The following is a 15,095-nucleotide window of genomic DNA, read 5'->3' on the forward strand; positions in this document are numbered from 1 at the left end:
CCCTTTTGACTCCCGGAAAACGCTCACTGGCCATTCTCATTGGCGTCTGGGCTAAGACTCCTTCTCGTTCGATTGACTTCAGGAAAAAAGAACCCCCGAAGCAGAGCTTATCGCAACATCCCCAACCACCGCCTGCTCTCCCCTTCCTCCCTCAGCGAACCCTGGAGTCTACAGACGACATCTACGATCCGGCCACGCCCTTGAATTCGCTTTCCCCCGACCGCTGGGAACCACCCCCTACCTCGCCGTCGATCAGCGGTCGCGCCCTTCGACGACGGCATCCGAGCCTCATCCCCAACAACCCACCGCTGCCCATCATGGCGGCCACACTCGAACAACCGCCCGCCGACTTGCTCGCGGGCGGCCCGGTGGTTGATTCCGTCTCGATAACTCCACCGCAGAGCGCCAACGGCAAGAAGGAGGCTCCCGAAGGCGTGCCTTCTGAGTTGTCCGACCTTGAGCTGGACTCCAAACCCACCGCGGAAGAACCCGAAGAGAAACCAATCAAGCAGGAAGAATTGGAGGAGGAGGAAGAAGATATCGAACCCGACCACTACTATGGCGGCGGCAAGATCCCCGTCTTCAAACCGGTGAGTCGGGAGCTCCACCAAGGGTGAGCAGCAGCAGAAAAGGATGATAAGGCTGACCGGGGCTATTTAGACCATGGACCAATTCCGTGATTTCCAGTCATTCGTCAAAAGGATCGACAAATATGGAATGCAAGCAGGAATCGTCAAAGTTGTTCCTCCAAAGGAATGGTGAGTGTTTCGGCACGCCGAGAGGCATCGCTCTTTCGCGCTAACAACGCTTCTTTTTGGTTGAAGGTCCGAGTCACTCCCTCAACTCGACGAGTCCGTCAAGAAAATTCGTGTGAAAAACCCGATCATGCAGGAATTCCACGGATCCCACGGTACCTACACGCAAGCGAATATTGAACGACAACGCTCCTACAACCTGCCTCAGTGGAAGGGCTTGTGCGATGAGAGCAGTCACCAGCCACCCGCCCGGCGTGGAGAAAGACGTCGAAACCTAGAAAGAACGAATCGAGTTGCGTCCACACCGCGGCCCCAGGCCCCTCGACCGGCGGACGGCCAGAAACGCCGTCCAGGCCGTCCTCCCAAGAAGACGAAAATCAAGGAAGAGCATCCAGCGGAAGATGGGGACCAGTCGAAACTTGAAGGACCTCCGACACCTGTGTCGCCCGAGTCCAACCCCGTCGAGGCTAAGAGCGAGGTTCTGAGCGACGGCGAGTCCCTGCCGGCCCCGAAGCCCAAAGGCCGACAGTCCAAGTCCGTCAACGCGCGACGCAAGAACAACCGAGGCGATATGGTCGACTACGTGGATGAAGAAGTCTTCCAGGAATTTGATTATCGAATCCACGATAACGAGGATTACACCGCAGAACGATGCGAAGAACTGGAGACGTCATATTGGAAGTCGCTGATGTACAACAATCCAATGTACGGCGCTGATATGCCGGGCTCACTTTTTAACGATTCGACCACCTCTTGGAACGTTGCCAAACTCCCGAACCTCCTCGACGTCCTCGGACAGAAAGTGCCAGGAGTCAATACGGCCTATCTCTACCTGGGAATGTGGAAGGCGACGTTTGCCTGGCATCTGGAAGACGTCGACCTATACAGTATCAACTATATCCATTTCGGCGCCCCCAAGCAGTGGTACAGCATCTCGCAGGAGGATGCGCCTCGCTTCGAACAGGCCATGCGCAGTATTTGGTCGAGTGACGCGAAGAACTGCGACCAGTTCCTCCGCCACAAGACTTACCTGGTCTCCCCTAGTCTTCTCAAGTCGCAATACGGAATCACCGTCAACCGCCTGGTCCATTACGAAGGGGAGTTTGTCATCACGTTTCCCTATGGCTACCACTCCGGCTACAACGTGGGGTACAACTGTGCGGAGTCGGTCAACTTCGCAACTGAAAAATGGTTGGACTACGGTCGTACCGCCAAGAAATGTCACTGCGAAGATGACAGCGTTTGGATCGATGTGGACGAGATCGAACGCAAAATGCGCGGCGAGAGCACTCCTGAATATTATGGCGAATTCGACAGCGAATTCGAGGGAGCGTCGGATCTTCTCACGCCTCCGCGTAGCGTGCCCGAGAAGACACCCTCCAACCGTGGTCGAAAGCGGAAACACGGCGGCGACGGGCCGAGGACCAAACGACCCAAACTCCACCCAGACGGACCCCGGAAGATCCCGTGTCTGTTGTGTCCTAACGATCTGGACTATGAGGATTTACTTCCGACCGAAAATGGCAAGGGCCATGCGCACCGTCGGTGCGCGGCCTTCATTGAAGAGACGAGCATTCTCCGCAATGAGTCCGGGCAAGAGGTGGTGTGTGATGTTGACAAAATCCCCAAGGCCCGCTTGGAACTCAAATGTCTGTTTTGCCGTGAGGTCCGCGGTGCTTGCTTCCAGTGCAACTTTGGCAAATGCACGCGCGCCTACCATGCCACTTGCGCTCTTCTGGCCGGCGTGGCGATCGAACATGGCTCTATCGCGGTGATCGCCGACGATGGCAACACGTACTCCTTGCCCAGCGTTGACTTGAAGTGCAAATTCCACCGTCAGAAACGACCGGCCGGGATCTCAGGCGAGTCGTTGGATTCCGATCGCCGCGTGAACCAAGGCGCTCGTCGTCTGGTGCAGGGCGACTTGATCCAGTTCCAGGCGGACAAGGAGATCAATGGCGCCATTGTCCTTCAGAATCGCCCGGAGGAGCGGTCTCTGCTGCTCAAGGTCCTTCCCCGAGGGTAAGTTTCGAAGGGAAAATTCCTAGGGAAAACGCTAATTCGATGAACAGGGATGTGATCGAACTGCCGTATCGCTGGATGCTGGTTGTTCGCAGGAGCAATTTTGCGCCCCTCGCGCCAGGCATTCAACCCCTCCCGGCCCACCTTGCGCGGAAGGCCGAACAGCGGAAGGAGCTGGAGGCCGCTCTCCCCGTGGCAGGCAGTGCCTTTGGCGACAGCCACTCTCCCTATCAGTGGGCCGCGTTTGAAACGGTGGAGGCTACTAGGAATGCCCCACCGGTTACGGTCAGCCTCGACCAGGGCGGACAATTGTGGTACTATTTGGGCGCGCAGTCGACGGAGAGTAGGGCACAGTATACACACAACCCTAGCGTCCGCGTCCACAACCCGCGGGCCAATTTCCTCGACAGCGTCAGAGCGGGTCTGGGAGTGTCGAAGATCTCCCCCCACCATCATCGCCATTGGCGCTACAATAATAATGCTGCCACCGCCCCTGCCCCTCCTTACCAGCAAAATCTTTACGCTCAATCCCGACCGCTTTTACACCCACCCCTGAACGACGTCAACGCTCACCACCACCGCACCCACTTCCTCCATTCCGCCAGACCGCCCACCTCTTCTCCTTTGGTGCAGCCTCCGCTCGCCCCTCCCCCTCACCCTGCACCTGCCGCTTCCGCTGCCGGTGCTGCTGCTGCTGGAGCTCCTGCGATGCCGTCGGCCTTTCGTTCCCTGCCGACTCAATCTGCCCGCCATGCCCCCTATCCGTCGGTCGCCAAATCGCACGCTCAGCAGCAGCACCACCTCCCCGCCACCAATACCTTTGCCAATGTTCGGGAACTCATCGCCCGCCGGCGTCTCGCCCAGATCACCGACCATGCCAATGTCTTCGCCGGGTATACGATCGTTAGCCCCGAGGTGGTGGTAGAGACCCTCCTGGGTCCCATGGGCTCGATTCCGCCGGCCAATGGTCTGGAAAAATTAGAGCTGGTTATGGCCCAGCAGCGGGTACAGCCACGCGCCGCCGACGGGACCCTGCTGCCGCCACAGACCCTCAACATGCGGTCTGAGGAGGTGACCCGGTTGCTGCAGATGCTGCGGTTCTCCCTGGTAAGCCATCGTGAGCGGCTAGACGTGCTCCAGAAGAAGGAATCGGAGGGTGTGAAGCAGGAGGTCGACCGGGGAAGCGTGGCGGCTGCCAAGATGCCCGGCAAATATGCCTTTCTCGACCAGCAGCGGGCACTGGCACCCAATGTCTACCAGTCTCCGTACAACATGCCCTCAGGCCTGTCGGAGTATGCCAAGAAGACGTACGGACTGGTTCCATCCGATGACGAGCCGCCCAAGGAGTCCCTGGCGAACGACTTCTTCAATAGCCTGCCCCAGGAGATGCAGGAGAAGATCTTGAAGACTTGCGGTAGCTTTGTGCAACGTGCCATCGATCGATCGGCCAACCACAGCCGTCAAAGCTCGGCGTCTAACCTACGGCTGTCATCGGCGCTTGCCCAGCAAACGGCTAATCCGACCATCGATATCACGACGGTCGAGGACCCGCCATTGTCTGGTCTTGACCTTCCGCTCCACGCCGACTCCCCCATCTCAAATTTTGGCCGGTCGCACCTGCGATTCCAATCACCGAATGAGTTCCCCATGCACGGGCCTGACCCTCACCCGGACCATCACGATCTGTTTGGGGACCAGCAAGCCAACACCCGCTTCTGGCAGGAGGGGCCGTGGATCGCCGGCGATGGCAACACCCCCAACGACGAGCATCGGCCCTTCTTCGGCCCACACGAACGGCTCAAGCATGACTATGCTTCCTCGGATATATCACTGGGTAAGGGGCCAGGGTCGTTGCATTCGGTCGACATGGCCGGCTTCGGGCCTGATCCCTCCGAAGATCTCGTTGCTGGACTGAGTCCCTAAATGTTCCCATCGCCGCCACCGACTGTTTTTTTCCTTTTATTCCTGCCATCCTCCTGCGACTCTACTGCATCTCCCATGTAACGACTTCACCGCACTGACGACTGCATGACTGGGCGTTTTCTTTTTATCACTTTTCGACCTCGATTGACGATCGTTCCACGGGCCATGTCCTTTTCACGATTGGAGTTCACGCTTGACCGGCTGGTTATGACTCAAGCGTGTGTTTACCTGAAGGCTTCTTTCATTCCTCTCCGGAGAGGCGATAGACCGGTTGCCTAGACTGTCTGTTCCTCCCTTGGCCCTGCATAAAAAACACTTCCATGACCCCTTGAAAAATCGCGTTCTCCCCAATTCCTCTTGTCTTCTCCACGCACGCTCTCCCCCCACCACCTTTTCGCTTTCCGTTAACCCTGGATCTCCTCTCGCCCTCACCTCCCTCCCTCCCCCCCGCCTATTCCTCCGATCCCTCACCACCCCGATGTCCCATTAGGTATTCGATCAAACAAGAAAAAATTCCCTTCTTCGAGGCCCTCGCGGGCCAATGGAAAACTTGTGACTTTACTTTTCCCTTTGATACCCCCCCTTTTTTCACTTCCCTCCCCGACTGTGTTGTTCCACCTCTACCTTTTCTTCCCTTTTATCCTGTCTGGCGCTCGTCGATGAGAATTCAATTCTCGTCGACGTGGCAGCCGTCACCCGTGAGTGACTCCCGAATGTATTTTGCAAGCAATCGAACTTGTTCCAATTATGTACATTCGATATCGTAGTTCCCGGCTCCTACCTGGGATCTATCATAGTTGGGCAACATTATCGACTCCTGGTAATTGGCCTGCTACACGAATCGATCAACATCTAGATCATGAGTGATCGGATAAAAGTAATGAGCAACTGATCAGAGTCCTCAAGAGATCAATCGACTCAATCAAATATCAAATGAAGCGATGAACTAGTTACCCAAGGCCCGACCAATGCTATCGCCGAGCCATCGCGCTATTCTCTTCACCCGGGGGACTGTAATCCACAAATCCAAATTTGGCATACAAGGGCGCACCATCCTTACTGGCATCCACATACGCCCCAACTCCCTCCGCATCGGCCAGGTCACATCCCCACTTGACCAGCATCGAGCCGGCCCCCCGCCGTTGGTAGTCCGGGTGCGTCGCGACGGTGTCCAGGTCTTTTTCCCGATCCAACAAGCAGTCAGTATGTAGTATAGTCTCCACAAAAACACCGGGGGCAACAGAGAGGCGGCAAACCATACAAAAATGCTTCGTATCTCCCATAACACGCAGCCGATTCTTCTCCTCCTTCATAAAAAACTCCTCGCACATAGCCGCGGGCATCTCCTCATGCCACGGCGGAAATCGTCGTCCGCGCTCGTCCGGCATCGCCAAATCCCACTTGGCATAGGCCACTATGCGCAGTCGGCCCTGGTCGTCTGTGGACGTGGTGTCCACGACTTTCACGTAGCGCTGGAAAGGCTTGTGAAGCATGTCGTCGCGAATGGCGTTTTCTAGCCATTTGCGCACGCCGGGCGTGTCGGGGATTACTTTGCGGATCTCGGGGCCGTTGAAGGCTGCGAACCAGAGCTCTGTCAGGGCGGCGTTATCCTCCAGCGCTACGGGCTGGAGTACTAGGGGACTGGGGGTGGTCATTTTGAGGGGGACCGCGGATCATGTACATTCATTCAATAGGTCACAAATAGGAGGAGAATAGAACACTGTTGCTCGCAGCCGCCCGTTCTCTATATGATCGCGACCTTATCGTGTTGTTGCAGTGCAAACCACCGGTTTAGGCGCCCCATCTACCACCACGCCACAGCCCTGTGTGACGCGGCCTAGATGGCCGTGTAGAGAGCGTTAGTTCCCACTTCTATATATCGGCATTGAGCGTCGGTCGAGTGAAACATTCTCAACAGTCTTCGGGCACGATTAGTCTGCCGGGAGGGAGGTCCATTTCCAAGACCGGCACTGGGAACGTAGAACATCGGAGGGATCTCTTCTCTACCAGTACATCTATCTTCCAATGTGGTGTTGAGGCTCAACTCGGAAGTTTCCTAAAATCTCCAGTGTTCTCGATGGACAAGGCCTTATCAATGCCCGGTCCTCGCCACTAGTCCGACCCGCCATTATCTGCTATCCTTGCCGATCCGGCTCTTCCAGGGGTCTTAGTGTCTCACTTCGGGCAGTTGGTGGCGTGCGGAGGATTCCTCGCTTAACCACGTCGACGGAGAGTAAATAACTTCCCAGTCAACCAGTCCCTCTGGGGTGCAGGACCATGGAGATGCAACGTTCCCTCCGCATAATAAGCTCCGACCGATCCACTTGTTCCTTTCATCGCGGTCTCGGACCGCGATCCACTTGTATGCGGGGAAAGGGAGCGAGGGAGTGATAACTGACGGCGCGAGATAAGAGTTTAGGGCAAGGTTATGACCATCGCTCATTCCTGTCTCTCTGCTCCCTTTGCCCCCCAGTTCTTGCACCACCCATCACCATGCCCACCTCTGTCGATGCTGCCGACGAGGCGCTGGCCCGGATGGGCTACAAGAGCGAACTCCCACGCAATCTGAGCATGCTCAGCGTCCTCGGTCTCTCCTTCGCCATCATGGCCGCCCCCTACGGCCTCAGCACCACCCTCTACATCACCCTCGACGACGGCCTCTCCGTGACCATCATCTGGGGCTGGGTGTTCGTCACCCTCATTTCCATTGCTATCGCCGCCTCCCTCGCGGAGATTTGCGCCGTCTTCCCGACCGCTGGGGGCGTCTACTACTGGAGCGCCATGCTCTCGACCCGCCGCTGGGCTCCGCTCATGTCGTTTATCGATGGCTGGCTCACCCTGGTCGGCAATTGGACGGTCACACTCAGCATCATCTTCGGAGGAGCCGAGCTCGTTCTCAGCGCCATCTCCCTGTGGGACGAGTCCTTCGTCGCCAATGGCTGGCAGACGGTGCTCATGTTCTGGGCCGTGATGCTGGTGTGCGTGCTCGTCAACGTCTTCTTGTCGCGTTACCTCGACTTGATCAATAAAGTTTGCATCTATTGGACCGCGGCCAGCGTGATCGTGATTCTCATCACCCTGTTGACCATGGCCGACCACCGACGCAGCGGCGAATTTGTCTTCGCGCACTACGATTCCTCCCAGAGCGGCTGGCCGTCGGGCTGGGCCTTTTTCGTTGGTCTGCTGCAGGCAGCATATACTCTGACGGGCTATGGGATGGTGGCTGCCATGTGTGAGGAGGTGCAGAACCCCCACCGCGAGGTCCCCAAGGCCATTGTGCTGTCCGTGGTGGCGGCCGGGATCACGGGATTGCTCTATTTGATTCCAATTCTGTTCGTGATGCCGCAATTGAAGGCGCTTCGACATGTGGCGAGCGGACAGCCCATTGGACTGCTATTCAAGACCGTGACGGGCTCCGCGGGCGGCGGGTTTGGCCTGCTGTTCCTCATTTTGGGCATCATGCTCTTCGCGGGCATTGGCTCGCTGACTGCGGCCAGTCGTTGCACGTACGCATTCGCCCGGGACGGTGCCATCCCCGGGTTCCGGGTGTGGCGCAAAGTCAACAAGAAGCTCGACGTGCCCGTCTGGGCGATCCTCCTGTCGGCGGCCGTGGACTGTCTGCTGGGTCTGATTTATCTAGGCTCGACCGCCGCGTTCAACTCGTTTACGGGTGTCGCGACGATCTGTCTCTCCACGTCCTACGGCCTCCCCATTCTCATTTCCGTCATCCGGGGCCGTCGCGACGTTCGCGACTCCACCTTCTCTCTGGGCCGGTTTGGCTACACCATCAATTGCATTACCATCGCGTGGATTGTCCTCTCCGTGGTGCTCTTCTGCATGCCCGCGACGCTGCCCGTGACGGCCTCGTCCATGAACTATGCTAGTGTGGTATTTGCCGGGTTTGGCACCATCAGCATCGTCTGGTACTTTGCCTATGCGCGCAAGCACTTCACGGGCCCACCAGTCAGCAGCGACGAAGCCCGGGCTGGCGCGGGGATTATGACGGATGCAACCGTCGTGGATGCAGAGCATACGGCGGCGATGGAGAAGGCGGAGACGAAGCTGTCGTCGAGCGACTAGACTCATGCTCGATTGTATAGTAATTGATTCTTTTGCTTTTGTGAATGATGCAGCGATAAACCGGATTCAAGTATAGCGTAGACACTGACCGCTAGACCACGAACCTATTCATGGTGGCTGTATGTAGACTTCATTCCTCCATGCATTTTCGTGGAAATCACAGGTGCCCTGACGATCTCCGACAGCCGCGGCCCAACGAAGCCCTGATAACACAGGCCATTCCGAGGGTGCAGTCCAGTCACTTTTGGTCTTTATGACTATTTCATTCCGTTAATCATCATTATCAACCCCCTGAACTACTCAACGTAATTATTTACTCGCGTGCTCCAATCATCCGGGCCAGTTTACCTCGGCGAAACTCGTTGCCTTTTCCTTCCCTTTTCCCGCCAACAAACGGACCCGCACCTCTCCCGCACTCCGAACCTCCTTGATCGCGCGACTTCGAAGACAGCACACTTGCTCCCCTGATTATTCTTATCAGCGGTGTCTCAACTACTTCGGTCTCCATGCGGTCCGTCCGCGCCAGCCGATGCCCATCCCCGCTCTCATGAAGTCAGGAACCGGACCGCTTCGTCGTCTCGCAACATGTCGGACTCCGTAGGTGCGTGATACCCACCCTCTGCAACGGGACCAGACTAGGGATATATATTTTTGACTGACACGCGCTTTCGTCTAGATCGCGTCTTCGTCCATGCCCTCAACACCGTCAAGAGGATCCCCCGGACGGGGACCGCGCGACCCCCGGCGGCGGAACGGTTGAAGCTCTATGGCCTGTACAAACAGAGCATGGGTGCGTGGTTTTTCATTCATTGGGTAATTACTGGCTCACACAGAATCAACAGAGGGCGATGTGGAGGGCGTGATGGATCGACCCCTTGGGAATACACCGGAGGTGCACGCCGAGTGCGAGAAGTGGTATGTTTACAATGACACCGACACTGACACCTGTCATGCTGATTGCTGTAGGGACGCCTGGTATGCCCAGCGCGGCCTCTCGCGCACCGAGGCCAAACGCCGCTACATTTCGACGCTAGTCGATACGATGCACCGCTACGCATCGCAGACCTCCGAGGCGCGCGAACTGGTCTCTGAGCTGGAGTTCGTCTGGGACCAGATCAAATTCAATGCTTCTTCGTCTTCATCTTCCAGCCCAATACATAATGTCGGCGTTCCGCCGTTGTCCGGCAGCGCATATGGGAGTATCGGGGGTCGGCTGGCGAGGTCGGCAGCGGACTACGAGCGATCAGACTTGCGTGCAGATACCAGTCGAAGAGGAGGTCGGGATTCGCGGCTCAGAGTGCTCAGTCCCGTCAGCCAGCCCGAGGAAGAAGAATACTACCGGCGGCGACGGGTACGGTCAACAGACGACGATGATGTGGATGATGATGAGGATGATGACGACGACCAAGAGGCCAATGAAGACGAGGAAGAGGAAGAGGAAGACGAGGAATACGAAGAAGCGCGCGACAGTCTCTACGAGGGCCCGGACCACGCCAGCACAAACACAGACACCGGCACCGGGACGGACCGCACCGCGTCGCACGGCGAAGAGCGCCATCGACGAGGTCGACATCGCCATCACCAGTCCGTCGACAGCGGCGGCAGTGGGCCTGGCGGCGGGAACCCCAAGGACAGCCGCTGGCGTCGCCGGGTCGAGCAGGCCTTGACCAAGATGACAGCCGAGATCGCCGCCGTGCGCGAGCAGATGGAAGCCCGCACGGGGGCCCAGCGCCGTCGCTCGGGTCTCTTCGCCTGGATCAAGTGGTTGTTGTGGGTTGCACTGCGCCAGATTATCATGGACATCGCTCTCCTGGGCATGCTTCTGATTTGGATGCGCATGCGCGGTGACCGCCGTGTCGAGAACCGCCTGCGCACCGGCTGGTCCGAAGTGAAGGCCCGCCTGGGCCAATTCAAGCTCTTGAAGCGCATCGGCGTGACAACACCCATGCTGCCGTAGTTCCCTTTTTGCCTTTTTCTGATTATCTCGTTGCATCCATCCGCGTCTGTCAGCCGGTGTTTTCTTGTTCTCATTTTCATGGTGTCCCTTGTGTCTGTTTTTTTCTAAGTATTTCCTTTGTCTAGTATATATGGGGTTTCCAGTTGAGAGCCTATACCTCCTTTCTTTTCTCCCTTTTTCCGTTCAAGTGATTGGGGTGTATGATACAGTTTGTACGTGGTCGAGCTGGGGTCAAGAATGATATTATGAACTGGAAAGAAGATCGCTTTAGATGGGCTCCAGAATGAGACTGGGCGGCGAAGGTTTCCTTTCCAAGGTGTTTCGAGAGACCCTGTTCGATAGATTAGATGTACAGCCAGTATCGCTGCCGCAGTAATAGAAAATTGACCGTCTGACAACAATACATCTAACAGGAAGAACGAATTCATGTAACCATTCCTGATGCCACGAGATATTTACACAAGACATACACCACACAGTAGAGAGGACAGACATATATAGGAGACAGCATCAACGAAACAAAAAGAAGAAACAGGATCCCAGGAGTAATGACGAGAGGCGGGAATAGTGAGGAGATATGAGACCGGGATCGTGCTTTTCGGGCGGCCCTCACTCTAGAACTGCGGACCGGGATACTGGGCGTATTTCTGCTTGGGACGCATGTGCACGGGGACTTGGTTTTCGGGGGTGCCGGGGATGTTCTTCTTCAGGCCCTGTAGGGAGAAAAAGAGGGTGATGTTAGTTTCATTGTGGATCAACACAAAGGGTGGCTGCGAGACGGATCGTGGATGTATCTCAAAAGACGTACCAGCTTCTCAAAGACGCAGTTGTTGAGTTGCTGCTCCGCCCGTCGGCACTCAAACAGATAGTGGTTGTTGTTCTCGAGACACTCCCAGTGAGCGGTGAACTGCTTCAGGCAGTTGGTGTTGATATCCTTGATGCTGAGCAGATATGTCAGTACCCACGGCCCCAATGGATGCCCCCCATCCATCAAGCGGAACAATGAAAACATACACACTAGCCGCACAGCGGGTGACCTTCCTTCCCTCCTTCAAGCACTCGATCTCCCCGCGTCCATTGGCCTCGTCCTTGCACTTCATAAAGTCATCGTTGTACGCCTTGCACCGGTCCCCGATGAAGTATGCCGCGCTCATCAGCGGGGCAGACGTCGCGCCAATCTCATCGACCTTGGGGATGTGGTCGGGCATCGGCGTCGTGTCGACCAGGACATGCTGGTTGAACCTGTCGAGGGATGGGAGCGTTAGTACACCGAGCCGGAGCACGCGGGCATGGGGTTGGGGCGTACCGAGGATCTCTCTGAGACATGGCTGTTATGGCTGGGTGGTATTCGAGCGGTTGGGGTCACAGGGGGAGGTGCAATTGGCGATCTGAGGTTGGTGTCGCTGGCGAGAGAGAGAGAGCTGCGGGAATGGAAAGAGTCGGTTCTTTGGCCCGCTGCTGATTGGTGGGTGGGCGGAGCTTAGTAAGAGACTCGTGCTGGCCGGAATAACTAGACACAGTGAAGGTGTAGAATGGGAATATTGATTTCAGTGGAGAATAATAAGTTAATAGGATTGGCTAGTAGCCATGACTGAATTGATTCCCATCACCGGACCGTGAGCATGATTGATTCCCTCGAAATGCCGAGTTCCTCACGTGACCTAAACAAACCGAGCTGCGCATCTCCCAAGCTCCTCCATCGACTCTTGCCCTTCGTGTCCTTCGTTTCCTCGCCCACCAAACTCCCTCCAACGCCCAGCCCGGAGACTATGCGACGGTGAACTGGCTACACATCTACCAACACGCTTAATCCTACCGCGACAGATTGCCCCCGTCGATTCGCTCGCCTGCTGACCGTGCTTTTTTTCGCGGAACTTTGCCGCGTCTTTTCTGGACGCCCACCATGTCTCTGTTTGGAGGACAAGCCCAATCAGGCGGGAGCCTTTTCGGAAACCCCGCGAATAAGTCCAGTTCTTTTGGTGGGTTCGGTGCCAGCACGGCCCCGGCTACCCAGCCCAGCGGCGGAGGATTGTTCGGGTCCGCGCAGAACCAGCAGCAACAACAGCAGCCACAGCAACAACAGCCACAGCAGCAGCAGACAGGCGGTCTTTTTGGCTCCGCTGCCACATCTCAGCCTCAACAGTCTGGAGGATTATTTGGATCGAGCACTGCCCAGAAGCCGGCTGGGTCCTTGTTTGGAAGTAGTTTCGGGCAGCAACAGCAGCAGCAGCAGCCCCAGCAGCAAACTCAACAACAGCAACAGCCGCAGCAACAGACCGGTGGCCTTTTTGGTTCATCACTGCAGCAGAAACCAGCCGGAAGTCTTTTTGGTGGCGCCGCTCCGCAGCAGCAGGCTCAACAGCCGGCAACTGGTGGTGGTGGACTTTTCGGGGGTCTAGGTGGGAGCATGCAGCAACAGCCGCAACAACAACCCCAGCAGCAGCAGGGCAGCCTCTTTGGTGGTGGCTCCCTGCTTGGCGGTCAGCAGCAACAGCAGGCGCAACAGCCGCAGCAATCGCAACTTGGTCAGACTACCATGGCCCAGCCTCAGCAGCAACAGCAGTCCCTGTCGTCGAGTCTCTGGTCGCCTGGTCGCGCTATCACTGGAGGTTCGTCTACGTCCTTTTATGTTTCCCCAAAAACACTCTTGCTAACTACTCTTACTCTCTAGTCCACCGAACCGTTCCCATGCAGATCGCGATCGTCAAGGACAAGTGGGATGCACAGAGCCGCGAATCTCCATTCCGCGCCTATCTCTACAACCATGTCGGCGAGGAAGCCGCACCATTCTATCAACCAGGCCCCGAAGATGACGAGACCAAATGGGAGGAGGCCCTCCGCAAGCGGCCGGGCCCAGGCTACGTTCCTGTGCTCGTCAAGGGATTCTGGGATCTCGGCAAGCGCGCCCAGCGACAGAAGGATTTCCTGACGATGATGCAAGCACGTCTCCACGAGATCAACAATTGCCTGACAGACCTGCTCTCTCGCCATGACTTGAAGATCTCTGTCAAAATCGCAGACTGCCGCCGGAAGCATCTTGTCCTGAGCAAACGCTGCCTTGCCCTCGCGGCCAAAACTCAGATTCTGCGCAACCGTGGTTACGCGATGGACGACGCAGAGGAGGAGCTGAAGAAGAAGCTGACCCAGCTGGAGCGCTCTGTTTTCGACCCGTCGCTGAATGGTCGTGGCGAGGAGATCTGGGCTCGCATGCTGGCCATCCACGAGCACTCGAAGCGGCTGCAGGCAGAGATGTCGCGTGCCGGTGGAAATATGGCTTCTCCCGGCGACGAGGAAATCGACGAGCAGACCCTGAAGACGGCGAAGAAGGTTCGTTGGCTATGCTATTTTATATCGCCATCTATTTGACTGACTCCATACTCTACAGATTCTTGATGACTACCATGCCCAAATCCAGCACCTGCAGAAAGAGCTCGGGTCGCTCAAGAAGGATTTCGACGAAACACAAAAGCTGAATGGAAACTAGTCTCACCCGGCTTGAATTACGTTTCTTTCTCATCGAAGCACCGGCGTTATTGGAGGGAGAGCAGGTTGCTCTCATGCATGTTGAATACAACTCTTCTTTTTGCGTTGCTTTATTTGGGATGCCATTGTTCTCTTCCCCGTTTTCTATCTCCAAGGGAAACACACAAAAAGACCAACAGACATGTACAATAATAATACATCGTCCAGGCATGATTCTCAAGCCAAGGAAACCATTCCAGTGTAACCACCGATGCGTAACCCGGTCGAGGGAATCCGACCCTGGAGAAATAGCCCAACACCCAATCCTCCTAGATTCATAACCCAACAATTCACTCGTCGCGATTCATGATTGGGAGAGAGAGTGTGTGTGTTCGGTGGACGATCCGTTCACAGGAACTTGCGAGCAAAGTCGACGGCGAAGGGGGCTTTTATGATATTAGTCTTGAACCAGGCAACTCACTGCTGCGGGTATTCGACTTACAGAGGTAGAGCAGGAACCCTCCGGCGAGGACCATGCGGACGGTGTTGGCGGCGTCGATCTCACCGGCCTACGAGGAGTTGTTTGTCAATAACTAATCCAGAGGAAGTGACACTGACAAGAGAGAGATAGTTACCTTGATTTCCTCCTTGGAGAGCTGCGCTTCCTGGCCTTCGTAGATAGTTAGTATTGTCAGAGATGAGCTCGATCCGTCCAAGGTGGAACATACCTGGGGCGAACATGATGGAAGGTTGTGTTGTGGAGGGTGGTAACTAGTCAAGTCCAGTGGATGGTTGAATGACTGAAGAGCGTGAGGATTCCAGCGCTGGCAGAAATCACGGGAGCACGGACCACCTTTCTTCGCCTTCCAACGAACGTCCTTTCTCTCTCGTCTCTC

At 56.3% G+C, this 15,095-nt stretch overlaps 7 protein-coding genes across 7 annotated transcripts; 4 read left to right on the top strand and 3 right to left on the bottom strand.

The window, feature by feature from the left end:
* Positions 1–317: 317 nt before the first annotated feature.
* Positions 318–4,700, top strand: PFLUO_LOCUS5334 (uncharacterized protein; the record flags this gene model as incomplete). The annotated part of the gene is made up of 4 exons (XM_073782770.1): positions 318–590; positions 661–758; positions 825–2,777; positions 2,828–4,700. 4 exons carry the CDS (start codon positions 318–320, stop codon positions 4,698–4,700), a joined length of 4,197 nt encoding a protein of 1,398 aa, XP_073639392.1.
* Positions 4,701–5,671: 971 nt separating this feature from the next.
* Positions 5,672–6,355, bottom strand: PFLUO_LOCUS5335 (uncharacterized protein; the record flags this gene model as incomplete). Its single annotated transcript, XM_073782771.1, has 1 exon — positions 5,672–6,355. One exon carries the CDS (start codon positions 6,353–6,355, stop codon positions 5,672–5,674), a length of 684 nt encoding a protein of 227 aa, XP_073639393.1.
* Positions 6,356–7,193: 838 nt separating this feature from the next.
* Positions 7,194–8,780, top strand: PFLUO_LOCUS5336 (uncharacterized protein; the record flags this gene model as incomplete). The annotated part of the gene is made up of 1 exon (XM_073782772.1): positions 7,194–8,780. One exon carries the CDS (start codon positions 7,194–7,196, stop codon positions 8,778–8,780), a length of 1,587 nt encoding a protein of 528 aa, XP_073639394.1.
* Positions 8,781–9,365: 585 nt separating this feature from the next.
* Positions 9,366–10,737, top strand: PFLUO_LOCUS5337 (uncharacterized protein; the record flags this gene model as incomplete). The annotated part of the gene is made up of 4 exons (XM_073782773.1): positions 9,366–9,381; positions 9,457–9,570; positions 9,623–9,695; positions 9,747–10,737. 4 exons carry the CDS (start codon positions 9,366–9,368, stop codon positions 10,735–10,737), a joined length of 1,194 nt encoding a protein of 397 aa, XP_073639395.1.
* A 614-nt stretch (positions 10,738–11,351) lies between these two features.
* Positions 11,352–12,063, bottom strand: PFLUO_LOCUS5338 (NADH-ubiquinone oxidoreductase complex I 19kd subunit; the record flags this gene model as incomplete). Its single annotated transcript, XM_073782774.1, has 4 exons — positions 11,352–11,450; positions 11,546–11,678; positions 11,752–11,979; positions 12,044–12,063. The coding sequence occupies 4 exons, from the start codon at positions 12,061–12,063 to the stop codon at positions 11,352–11,354; spliced, it is 480 nt and encodes a 159-aa protein (XP_073639396.1).
* Positions 12,064–12,640: 577 nt separating this feature from the next.
* Positions 12,641–14,221, top strand: PFLUO_LOCUS5339 (Nucleoporin nup57; the record flags this gene model as incomplete). Its single annotated transcript, XM_073782775.1, has 3 exons — positions 12,641–13,346; positions 13,409–14,064; positions 14,123–14,221. 3 exons carry the CDS (start codon positions 12,641–12,643, stop codon positions 14,219–14,221), a joined length of 1,461 nt encoding a protein of 486 aa, XP_073639397.1.
* A 386-nt stretch (positions 14,222–14,607) lies between these two features.
* On the bottom strand, positions 14,608–14,940 carry PFLUO_LOCUS5340 (uncharacterized protein; the record flags this gene model as incomplete). Its single annotated transcript, XM_073782776.1, has 4 exons — positions 14,608–14,645; positions 14,702–14,768; positions 14,835–14,869; positions 14,928–14,940. The coding sequence occupies 4 exons, from the start codon at positions 14,938–14,940 to the stop codon at positions 14,608–14,610; spliced, it is 153 nt and encodes a 50-aa protein (XP_073639398.1).
* Positions 14,941–15,095: the final 155 nt, after the last annotated feature.

This window comes from Penicillium psychrofluorescens, assembly GCF_964197705.1.
Source record: "Penicillium psychrofluorescens genome assembly, chromosome: 3".
Lineage (NCBI taxonomy): Eukaryota > Fungi > Ascomycota > Eurotiomycetes > Eurotiales > Aspergillaceae > Penicillium > Penicillium psychrofluorescens.